Here is a 12,121-nt window from a genome sequence, read left to right on the forward strand (position 1 = left end):
CCCAGAGATTAGATGACTGCCCCATGGGATCTTCATACTTTGTTTTCACTGTTGTTACGTGCTGTGGTAGCAGCTGTGCTGTGCATGCAGGCAGCAGTGTGCTGAACAGCAGTGGGGCTGGTGAGTCCCACCTCTGTGGTGTCCTAAGTTCTGGAAAAGAGTCACCTTTTGATGGCAGTGCACCTTATCTGCTCCAGGATGGATTCTGATATAGATAGCCATGTTCTTGTGGGAAACAAGCAGAGCCCGGGTGTGAAGGGAAGTCCCCACCCATGGGCCTGCAGATTGAAATTCCTGGAAGTGGCAGTGACTCCTGTTACCTGGCAGGGTTGGCTGACCCTTGTTTCCTACAGGGCAGGTGGAGTTCTTGGTGAGCACTGAGGCCCTGCAGAACCAGCAGCCCTGCGGGAATGCCATCGTGGAGACCCCTGAGAAAGGGCGGAAGGACACGGTCATCAGACAGCTGCTGGTGGAGGTATGTGGGTTGTGGGAATGAGAGGACTGAGCTTTCCACAGGCTAGAGCGTACACTGTGATGCAATTGGACAGAGTGCTATATAATCTCATATAGGCAGATTTCTCTGTCCTGTTGAGGATTCCTCTGTCTGTCTGTACTTCCTGTCTCACTAACTTCTCATTTCTCTCATTTTCCTTCATCCCACCCAAGCCTGAAGGAGTTGAGAAGGAAACAACCCAGAACTTTGTGCTCTGTGTAAAAGGTAAAGCCGTCTCTCCCCACCCTCTCCATTTGTTTCTGTTTGGTTTGATGGGTGGGACAAGTCTGGAGAAGGAAGATAGTGCTGCCTCTATTGTATTCCACACAGGCTGATATTTTTAGGTAATCAAAACATGCCTCATCAGTTGGGAGCCTGAGATGTAAGACTGAAGAAGGCCCTAGAGAATGGATAGTCCTGCCTAAGCATCAGGGTATGAACTAGGACAGATTTAGCATGACTGTTTGCATCCCTGTTCTCTTGTGTGCTGACATTGGAGTTACAAGCCCTGTCTCCTGTTTTCTGGCATGCCCAGGAAAAAGCTGTAGAGATGTGATCTACAGTGCCTAACAGTGGTGAGGGTGGTTTCATGCAGAGATTGCCTTATAGCCAGGGAAGAACGAAGAGACTGAAATCAGGGCATTTCTAATAGGAAGTGATCCTGTTGTTTCACTGAGATCCCCTTCCCTTTCATTAGCCATTTTTTGGCACTGCACTGAAGCTGTTTGGGTCTTGTTTCCCTCTCAGGAGTACCTGTAAAAGAGAAGTTTTCCCTGTTGTTACCCTCAAATGTGGTACAAGACTCAGGAAGAGCATATTTCTCAGTGCTGGGTGAGTGAGCAGACTTGGAGAAGAACCATATACTGTTTCTGCCCCTCTCTGTTGGCCTCCTACCTCACAGTCTTTTCTCCTGGTTTCCAGCACACCTCATTCCTGTCTTTCACCCCTCTGTCTCAAGCACTTTCCCCTTCAGTTGTGATCTTTCTTTTGCCCTTTCTGCATGTCCTTTTGTTCAGCGTTCTCTGCCAGTGCCTTAACCTCTCATTTCCCTCTCTTTTCCCTCTTTTTCTCTGCTGTTCTGCATTTCATTCCAAGATGTTTATCAATTCAGATTTTCTTTTGTTCTTCTTCATTATCTCCTGCTTCTCTCATTCAGTAGCCACCTCTGATTCTGATAGACAACCCTGAGCATTGTTAATATACCTCTGGTATCTCCTGCTCCCCAGGTGACATCATGGGCACTGCCATGCAGAACCTGCACCAGCTCCTCCAGATGCCGTTTGGCTGTGGAGAGCAGAACATGGTCCTGTTTGCACCCAACATCTATGTCCTGGACTACCTGAACAACACAGAGCAGCTGAGTGAAGAGGTCAAATCCAAGGCCATTGGATACTTAGTGAGCGGTGAGCTGGGACGTGGCTTTTGCTTCTGCATTGTATTTTTTCCAGATCCTGCCTGGGGTGCTTCTGTCAAATGTTGGCCAAATGTGGAAAGAGAGCTTCTCTCATGCACAGATGGTCTCTGCTGTGTGCCTGAGAAGGCCCTTCACTGCTTTTTCCTTTATTATTTTCTGTTGATTAAGCATTAGGGTACCTGATCATTGCACCCACTTTTCTTTGCTCCGTAATTGGGTTGCAATGCAGTGCAGAGTTGTCAGGTGGCCTGCTACAGTGACTTGTCCATTGTCACTAATATGTCCTCCCTTCTGAAGAAATGCAGGTGTTGCTTCACCTCACAAAATACAAGCAGTGCATGGAAATGGGGATGTATAGTACTTCTTACTGGCTAGGATAGGGCTGACCTACTCTCCTCTCCTTTGCCTTTGCTGATACAGCTGTTTTTCTACTTCCCCATCCTTCAGTAGACTTCCTCTGGCATCTTAATCTTGCTTTAACTCTCTATTACAGGTTATCAGAGGCAGCTGAACTACAAGCACCCAGATGGCTCTTACAGTACCTTTGGACCACGTTATGGCCAACCAGGGAACACTTGGTGCGATTTTCATGTCAATTATGCATCCCTTATATGCTCCTCTTTCTCCTCTACACATTTATAATAAGTGCAGCATGACAGTAAATATGAAATTCTGTTGTAGACCACCAGGCTTTCCTGAGCTGGTGTGGCCCCTGTGCTGCCTTAATAAAATAGGCTGCATCAGCCTGTTATGTAGCTGAAGCACATTCTCCCACCAGCAGGTCTGAGGACCATGACAAACAGGAAAGAAATGGTGATAAATGGGGGATGAAGGGAGCAGGGATTTCACATCCTGACTGAGGAAGGCCGAAGAGTTGCAGTGGCAGCTCTTCTAGACTAGCACCTGCTGAGAAGGCTGCTGGGAAGGGTGTTTCCATATAAGTGGAAAGGATGATAATATAAGAGCAGTGCCGTATGATTTTTTTCAAGAGCATTTGTGTATTACTAAGCAAACACAGCCTGGAGGAGGATGTGTGTTGTCAGTGTGACTTACTGCGAAGTTTTGAGTTGCTCCAGCATGTCATTGCCATGCATTTTCAACTTCAGGTAAGAGTAAGAGTGGATGACTTCATCACCTTCAGTTTTAGTTTCTTCAACAATACTTGGCTCAGTAGCATGCTGGTTTCTCGCCTCATGCCTGCTTCTTTTCCATAACTGCTTGTAACAACTCTAGCAAACACTCTTTTAACATGTTCTTTTTTACTCTAAAACTCTGGGGACTTCTGGGAAGCCGGTGAGGCATGGATTTCTAATGCAAGAGTCCTGCCAATAGACCATGAGCTAGCAGGGATTTAATTATTCTTCCCTGTCATTTTGAGTATTACTATTATGCAGATGTTTTGGAATGCTATTCCCTACTTTTCTAAAGCGACTTTCTTAGATACAGAACAATAACTGTCCTTCAAACTGTAGCCTCAATAGAAAGGGATCACAGGGTTTCATGAGCCAAATGAGGGACAAGAAATCCAGTTGTGAAGCAGTTTTTTGACAGATTTTTTGAGGTGAAGATATAATATACATGTGGGCTGACTAACTGGCCCACAGTTCCCCAGGCCTTCTTGCCTTTCTCCAAGCAGATGATGTGCACATGGGCCCTGTCACCTGTGACACGTAACACGCATGCTCAGGCTCTTTCACTGCTCTTTCTCTCTTTCAGGCTCACGGCCTTTGTCCTCAAGTCCTTTGCCCAGGCCCGGCGTTACATTTTCATAGATGAGAAGCACATCCAGGATGCTTTGGTCTGGCTGTCTTACAAACAGAAGGAGAATGGGTGTTTCCACAGCTCTGGGACACTCCTGAACAATGTCATGAAGGTAACATGACTGCCTGGTTGGGCTTTTTTTGTGAGGCTAGAAGTTGACCCTAAGTCAGATAGGTCCAGTTGAGCTTCTTGAGTATACAGACAGATGGGAAATGCCCACGTCAATGGCAAGAAGTTGGGAGCCAGCTGGGTAAGGAACTGGCTGGATGGCCAGGCCCAAAGAGTTGTGGTGAATGGAGTCAAATCCAGTTGGTAGCTGCTCAGGAGTGGTGTTCCCCAGGGGTCAGTGTTGGGGCCAGTTCTGTTTAATAACTTTATCAATGATCTGGCTGAGGGGAACGAGTGCACCCTCAGTAAGTGTGCAGATGAAATCAAGTTGGGTGGGAGTGTTGATCTGCTGGAGGGTAGGAGGGCTCTGCAAAGGGATCTGGGCCAACTGCATCATTGGGCTGAGGCCAATTGTATGAAGTTCAACAAGGCCAAATGCCAGGTCCTCCATTTGGATTACAACCACTCCATGCAGCACTACAGGCTCGGAGACTAGTGGCTGGAAAACTGTCTGGGGGAAAAGGACCTGGGGATGCTGATCAACAGCCAGCTGAATATGAGCCAGCAGTGTGCCCAGGTGGCCTAAAAGGCCAAGAGCATCAAGAATAGTGTGGCCAACAGGACTAGGAAAAAGATCATCCCACTGTACTCGGCGCTGCTGAGGCCCCACCTTGAATACTATGTTCAGTTTTGGGTCCCTCACTACAGGAAAGACATTGACACGTTGGAGAGAGTTCAGAGGAGGGTAACGAAGCTGGAGAAGGATCTGGAGCACAAGTCTTAGGAGGAGCAGCTGAGCGAACTGTGGTTGTTTAGCCTGGAGAAAAGGAGGCTCAGGGTCATCCTTATCACTCTTTACAACTACCTGAAAGGAGGTTGTAGCATGGAGGGTGTTGGTCTCTTCTCTGAAATAGCAAGGGATCTGACAAAAGGAAATGGCCTCAAGTTGTGCCAGGAAAGGTTCAGATTGGGTATTAGGAAAAATTTCTTCATAGAAAGGGTTGTGAAACACTGGAACAGGCTGCCTAGGGAAGTGGTTGAGTCACCATCCCTGGAGGTGTTTAAAAGACGTATGGATGAGGTTCTTAGGGGCAAGGTTTAGTACTAGATGGACTTGATGATCTTAGGGGTCTCTTCCAATCAAAATGATTCTATGATTCTGTGTGATCACCACAATAAGAAGGAAAATAAAAGCTAACTTGAACTTTATAAGTGATATTGATACATCCACATCAGCTGCAAGGGGAAGGAGACAAGCCAGTGGCCTACAATGCAGAATAAAGTATTCCCACTGGAGTGGGAGAAAAGACTGAATATAAGAAGCGTGGTTGGGTCAGCATCTACCTTTGTGTTTTCCTGCAGGGTGGAGTGGACAACGAGGTCTCACTGACAGCCTACATCACTATCGCATTGCTGGAGATTCCTCTGCCTGTAACTGTATGTTGAACTGCAATTGAACTTGAGTCAGTTATGTTGTGTTAGTCAATGATGACACTTTACTGCCCAGAATTTCCTCCACATTGTAAAAAGGACTTGTTTGTTGAGCCCTGTGATATAAGAATTATGTGCTGACAATATTAGCATTACTGGAAAAAATCATTCCCTACTTATCCCTAGACTTCATTCTGGCAGACCCCTCTTCAAAGTTCAGTGGAGTTATGTGTCACTAGTAGGGCAAAAACCTCATTTCTCCCCACTCTTCTAATCACTGGGTATCTCTCCCCTCCCAGCACTCAGTGGTGCGTAATGCTCTGTTCTGCCTGGAAACAGCAGCAGATGAAAAAGAAAACCACGTGTACACCAAGGCACTGATGGCGTACACCTTCGCCCTGGCAGGCAAGGAGGAGAAACGGAAGGCATTGCTCAGCTCACTTGAAAAGGAAGCCGTGAAAAAGGGTGAGTGCTCCTGGTGGAACATCTTTCTTCCAACCTGCTGACCTAACATCTTCCTTTGATAAAATGGCTTTTATTGGTGGTGCAATGGCTTTAGGAAATGGCTTCTGTGGGTAGGGACAGAGAGTGGGAGAGGAAAGCTTTGTGTAAAGGGGTTGAGTTTTTGATAACTCACTCTCAGTGCCCAGCTCTACTTCTCTGCCCTGAGGGAGTTCATCAGGTAGCACCAGGTACCATCACCATTGGTCCTGAAGTAAAGGGTGACTGTGCTCACGTCCATCCTCAGTCCACTCCTCTTGCCACACCAGGTACTGCTTAGCGAGGTCTTAGCAATGTTTATGGCTACACATGCTCAACATCAAACAAAGCTGACCTTGCACAGCACAAGGCATGGTAAATCAGAGAAAAGCTGCATGAGCTGTGCAGGAAAATGAACGTGCAAGTCATTTCAGAGGCTACAGTGTAACCCCTGAGTAAAGTCAAGAAGTGTTCTGGTAAAGTAGGGCCAGACAGTGGGTTTTGCCCAAGTGATGGGCAGTAAGGTTGTGAGAGGAGGCATCCCCAGCCCTGCTGACGGTCGTAGGGTCATTTTGCCTCACAGAGCTTGTCACTGCCTGACTCTGGTATCTCTGCTTCAAAAGGGAAGGTGTGCTAGCCTGGTGCCCAGGTCACCTGCTCAGGTCACTGATACCTCGAGGTGTCCAAGTCCATAAATACCTGTGTCAATCTGGAGTCTAGGACAAAGTGGTATCCAGTCCTGAGGACAAAGCCTCAGCAGACTCAGCTTAGTTGTAAACATGCAGCAAGTGTAAACCTGACCCTTCCCATTTCATGCTACGTGACAGATGTATCCTGGGGGCTCTGGCCTCCCAGCTGGATCGGCAGCAGATCAGGAACTCCCTTGCAATAACTACTAATAAATGGTTGTTGTCTTCTCTCCACACGCTCCCTGGCTCCCATAAAGATGGGTCTGTTCATTGGCAGCGGCCAGGGAAAGAGCCAGAGGTTCATCTCCCATACTTACGCTACCGAGCTCCCTCTGCTGAAGTGGAGATGACAGCCTATGTGCTCCTTGCTCACCTCACCACGCAGCCGACACCTTCCCAGCAGGAGCTGTCGTTCGCATCTCTTATTGCAAAGTGGATCACCGGTCAGCAGAATCCCAATGGAGGCTTCTCCTCCACCCAGGTGAGCTGCTTCCCTCCTGCCACCTCACGCATCAATGCCAGAAGATGGGAAGCGTCAGAGACCTAGGTGGGAGCACAGTAAGGTTTGCCAGGGCAGGGACTGCAGCACTGCAGTATCTCGCTGTAGTATCTACCATGGTTTCCAAAGTTCCCAAGAGGCAAGACGCTGGTATGCACCTCTGGGAAATCCTGATATTTTGCTTAATGACCTGGCTTGATTGACACTACAGTGGGGCACCACGGTAGGGACGCGAGGGACTGTGTCATTGGAGAGGGCTCCCACTGCAATTTCTTTCTGCATGTCAAGCTGCTGCTTCACCCTGTGGCGAGCGAGTGGAGGCTGCTCAGAGCTGCACACCAGGGAGCCGAGGGAACATGCAACTGCTGTGCAGAGGACACGGGCAGGGAATGGAAACATGCAAAAGCTGCTCATTCCCTGTGTCCTTTGTTCTTAAAACTGGAGAAAGTGAAGAATGGAGGGGCGGGTGTCTCCTGGCAGCAAAAGGCAGGCTGTGGAAAGGCTAAGTCTGTCCCCTGGGTGCCGGGACCCGTCTCTTCCAGGACACAGTGGTGGCCCTCCAAGCCTTGTCCCTGTATGGAGCTGTCACCTATGCCAAGAGTGGAGCAGCTTCTAAAGTGACCCTGCGATCTGGAGGGGACTTCCAGCAAGACTTCCAAGTGGATCCCACAAACCGGCTGCTGCTCCAGCGTGTGCCCCTGCCCCAGGTGCCCGGGGAGTACAGCACGGAGGTTTCTGGCGATGGATGCGTCTACCTGCAGGTGAGGGTGATGGGGGAAGCAGGTGGCATCCCTAGGAGGGGAGTCCTTTGCCAGGCAGGAGCCAGGAGAGGGCAGAAGGGACAGCACAGAGGGTAGGAGTGGGAGGGAAGGCTCTGGGAGAGGGAATAGGAGAAAAAGAGTAGAGGTGTGTGGAGGAGAAAGAATGGGAGGGAGGGAGGGAGGGAGGGAGGAAGGAAGGAAGGAAGGAAGGAAGGAAGGAAGGAAGGAAGGAAGGAAGGAAGGAAGGAAGGAAGGAAGGACAGGAGGGAGGGAGGGAGGGAGGGAAAAAAGGGATGGAGGGAGGGAGGGAGGGAGGGAGGGAGGGAGGGAGGAAGAATCCACTGTGTGGAGGAGCCGGGAGAGTGGGAGAAGTGGGGAGGCTGGACAAGGAGAGGATTGTCTCTCTCAAGTGCTGAGCAGACACACACACACACTGTCTCCTCTAGACAAGCCTGAGGTACAACGTGCAGCCCACACAGGAGGATGCACCCTTCATGCTCCACGTGTACACGATGCCAGAGACATGTGTGGACTCCAATGCTCACAAGGTCTTTGACATAGGTGTAAATGTCAGGTGAGTCTGCATTTGGGTCTGAGCCTTCCTGAGAAGCCATGGGAGCTGGAGAAGGTCTGGCTGTCCAGCGTGAGCCACTGTGGAAGCCCTGCAGGAGCAGTGCCTCCCTGGAAAAGTGGGCAGGACACAGCTGGGCTGGGAGGAAAGGCTGTAGAGGAAGGACATGTCCTGCAGTTGTCAGCTGTGTGGGTAGCCCGTGGCTGGGCTACCGAGAGGCTGCACAGCTGACTAGGAGGCCGTGGCATAGCTGGAGAAGGTGCTGGACTGTCAGGATGTGGTGGGGTGGCAGGTATTATGGAAAAGGTGGAAGTGCCCCAGCCTCCGTTTGAGGTGCACTGAAACTTTGTCACTTGGTTCCTTAGTTACACTGGGAAGCGCAATGTCTCCAACATGGTGATTGTTGATGTGAAGATGCTGTCAGGATTCATCCCCATTAAATCCTCTGTGAGGAAGGTAGGATCCTGTTTGTCTAACAAGCAACATCCAGCTTCTTATCTTCAAGCGGCTTCCAAATCTGTGTTGCAAACTAGAGGCCTTCAGCATTGGAATCAACTTGATCTTGCCACTGTCTTCTGCACATTTTCTGTGTAGAGCATTCTCTTTTCATACCTGGCTCATGGCCAGCACAAGGGGGAAAAATGTGTTGGATTTAGGAAAAATATAGTATGTATTTTTTTCTTTAGACTGGTCATGGGCACCTTTATTACTACTGAATGCTGACAGCTCTCTAAAAGCTTTGGATGTGCATAGGACATGCAAAAGTAGTGCTGTTTCTTTTTTCCCTCTGCCGACCTGACAACACCCTGTAGCATTTTAACTGTTCAGATTCTGGGTCACTGTTTGAGATGCTGAGCAGGTGCACGGTTTGGAAAACAAACTCAATCATACGATACTGCAATAATAGCAAGCCAGAAGGAATGTATTTTCATGTAATCACTGCATCACTGTGCTTGAACCAGTACTCAGTCTCTGCTGGAGCCAGGCTGTACTTTATCTGTTGGGCTGGCAAAGGGAAGGTCTCGGGACCATGATACCTAGGAGCACACCAAGGAGGCAGTTCCACACAGCAGTACCCTAGTGTTTCATCCACAGTACATCTGATCCATAGGGCTGGGTAAGGGGCACAGGAAGACCACCCTCAACACAGTAACGTCTTGGCCTTCTTTGTTCAGCTGGAACGTGACCCTGTTATTGAGCGCACAGAATTGAGTACCAACCACGTCCTGGTGTACCTGGAAAAGGTAAGTATCCATCTGGGGCAAGGATGGGTCAGAAACACAGGCACTGGGACATTTGGCCACATAAGTAAAAAGATCTGGGCCTCCAAAGTACCATGGATCTCACAAGATTAGTAGGAAATACCATACTGAATTTTGCTGACCTTTCAGATTTACTGGTACTTTCCTCCCAGCGTCAGCAGCCTTTCCCTCTGCCCCACGCACACATCAGGCCCTGACCTTCCCGGCAGCCAGAGCCTCCACCAGTGTGGGGAAAGGCCCCAGGGTTTCCCCTGCACCCAGCCAGGCCTGCAGCTCCTGCAGCCCCAGGGCCCGGGCACGGCTGGCAGCGGAGGGCGACAGAGCCCGGAGCGGTGCGGGGACACGGGGGAGCCCGGGGTGGTGCGGAGCCGCCCCTGAGCTTCCACCGCTTCCCTTCCCCAGCTGGGCAGCGCGACCCTCAGCTTCTCCTTCACGGTGGAGCGGGACGTCCCCGTGCAGGGCCTGAAGCCGGCGCAGGTGAAGGTCTATGACTACTACGAGACAGGTGAGTGCGGGGTTGGGGCTGCCCCGGGCAGCGGGACGCGGGGAGGGGCCCGGGAGCGGCGGGACCTGCACCTGCCCCGGCCGGGGCCCCCGCCCGCCGCGCTGCCTGAGCTCTCTGAGCACAGAGGCGCCCGGAGCGCTGGAGCCACCACCCTGCCCTCCTGCTGCTGCCCGGGCGGGCCCCACGGAACACCGAGAGGCAGGTCCGGGCGGCGGTGACGGTGCGCAGATCCCTGCAGGGCTGCCCCTCACGCCGGCACCTGCTGCGCAGCCGCCCTCCCCTAAGGGAGACAGCGCAGGAGGCCTGTGGGCGCTGGGGTCCCGTGTGCAGGGCCGGTCCCAGAGCGCAGCCCCGCCCGCGTTTCCGGGCGGTCCCTCCGCTCCTCGTCCCGGCTGCGGCGCCAGGCGGCAGCGACAGAGCCGGCCCCGGCCCAGGGTGCTGGCAGCAGGTGTCTGAGCAGCTCTAGGGCACCCTGGGGTGCAGACCTGCCGGGGCTGCTCTGCGGGGCAGCTCTGCCCTGCGCTGGGCTCCGGACAGGCCGTGACCGAGGCTCCCTCCCGCCCGGCTGGGGTCTCTGGGGGAAGGAGAGGGTGGCGGCAGCAGCGTGTGTGGGGCCTGGGAGAAGTGTCTCCCTGGCACCCGTCCCTCTGCCAGGAGTGCCGAGAGGCTCTTGACAGCCTGCTCTCCTTTCCTTTCTGTTTTCCAGATGAGTTTGCCACACAGGAGTACAGTGCTCCCTGCACCACAGGTAGGTTGCACAGGAACAATTGAGATGTTCCAGTATGGCCTATTGCAGGTTGCCTTGAATGTCTTTGCAGACCTGGGTTTCCTCAGCCTGGGTGTGCTGTCAGCATTTATCCTCACTGTACCTACTGCAATCTCTAGGCATGCCTCAGTACTGAGAGGAAGAGCAATGCTGCCACCCCATGTCTTGTGTAAGATCAGATAAAACTTTCATTTTTGTTCACTAGGAACAGCAATCCCAGTATTGCTGACTTCATTCACACAGACGCACTTGTGTTTTGCTGTGTGTGTATGTCACATTGTACAAATAAGACTGAAATCTCCCTTGGGACTGAACACACTCAGCCGTTGTGTCTCTGCCCTTTTCAGGGCCACGTTTGCTATGCCTCAGACACAAAAGTAATGAGGAATTGTCTACCAAACGCCTTGGTGAAATTTTTATATTATTCACATGTCTTTGATAGGGACCTTTCAGACTGTGCCCTGGATTATTTTTTCCGTTCCTTTGAGAAATACAGGTGCTGAGAGAATGTGTAGTGGGATAGCTCATGTATCTCCGGGGTACCTCTGCCTCCCGTCCTCTCTCTGTAGCATGGATATATATCTTCAATGTGTCCAGCCATTTCCATTCAGTTATCTGTCTGCAACTGGGTATTTTTAGATGAGCCAGTTTCCCAGTTTTTAGCAGGGCTGAACTCCCATAGCCACCAGAACACAGAGAAGTTGTCCAGGGCTCTGGACACTGCTTCACTGGGATACTTATCTCACTGTGTCCTTTTCCTACCTCCAGCCAAGGCTGAACAGGGAAATGCCTGAAGACCACATCTTGTCTGAAACTTGCTGGAACAACACGTATGTCTCTACCCCAGAAGATCTTGTTGCAGGGGCCTATTGAAATGTTAGAGGAGGACACCTCAGCACCAAAAAGGAAGCAACACTGTAAATAAATTAAGTCTTCATTCTCATCAGATGCCTCTGGTCTTATTTTTTTTTACTGCATCTTGTCTCCCCCTCTGTCCATAGCTCAGACTGTGTAATGGCCCAATACTTAAATCCAGAGCCATCCACAGCAAGGCGGTGTTTGGCAGTTCCTCAGGAACAACAGGAGGCAGACAGCTTTTAGCAGTTGGGAGGTTTGCCTCCATGCTTGCCAGTTCTCCAGGAAAAAAAGCCTACATGATCCATTTTGCACTGGAAGCTTGGTTCCTTGCCTCTATAAGTGGGTGTTTTTCGCAAGGTAATTGTTGGACATAACCCAGTGATCACATATCGCTTTATCTCCCTGTGAAATGGCTACTATGAGGTGGAAGGACAGTGTGAACCTGCCCAGTCTGATCTTTCACAGCAGGCCAGACAGAAGTGAAGGGAAAACCTGTGGACTCTCCCATTCTGGCAGTGAAGAC

At 50.8% G+C, this 12,121-nt stretch overlaps 1 protein-coding gene across 2 annotated transcripts in view; it reads left to right on the forward strand.

Annotated features, from left to right (window-relative positions):
- The window catches only part of A2M (alpha-2-macroglobulin), a gene marked incomplete at its 5' end in the record, with an annotated part of 30,934 nt that extends 19,257 nt beyond the window's left edge, over nt 1-11,677 (forward strand). For both annotated transcript variants that reach the window (XM_082072768.1, XM_082072769.1), the window contains 16 exons: nt 354-475; nt 667-718; nt 1,241-1,324; nt 1,720-1,896; nt 2,401-2,485; nt 3,624-3,780; nt 5,139-5,213; nt 5,507-5,672; nt 6,634-6,857; nt 7,418-7,636; nt 8,083-8,210; nt 8,573-8,663; nt 9,383-9,451; nt 9,872-9,974; nt 10,681-10,722; nt 11,509-11,677. In XM_082072768.1, the coding sequence (XP_081928894.1) occupies nt 354-475; nt 667-718; nt 1,241-1,324; nt 1,720-1,896; nt 2,401-2,485; nt 3,624-3,780; nt 5,139-5,213; nt 5,507-5,672; nt 6,634-6,857; nt 7,418-7,636; nt 8,083-8,210; nt 8,573-8,663; nt 9,383-9,451; nt 9,872-9,974; nt 10,681-10,722; nt 11,509-11,534 (1,820 nt within the window). In that variant the 3' untranslated portion in view covers nt 11,535-11,677. The remainder of the gene's footprint in view (nt 1-353; nt 476-666; nt 719-1,240; nt 1,325-1,719; nt 1,897-2,400; nt 2,486-3,623; nt 3,781-5,138; nt 5,214-5,506; nt 5,673-6,633; nt 6,858-7,417; nt 7,637-8,082; nt 8,211-8,572; nt 8,664-9,382; nt 9,452-9,871; nt 9,975-10,680; nt 10,723-11,508) is intronic.
- Between the last annotated feature and the right edge of the window lie 444 nt (nt 11,678-12,121).

The sequence above is a fragment of the Streptopelia decaocto genome (assembly GCF_964273445.1).
Source record: "Streptopelia decaocto genome assembly, chromosome: 1".
NCBI classification, from domain to species: domain Eukaryota; kingdom Metazoa; phylum Chordata; class Aves; order Columbiformes; family Columbidae; genus Streptopelia; species Streptopelia decaocto.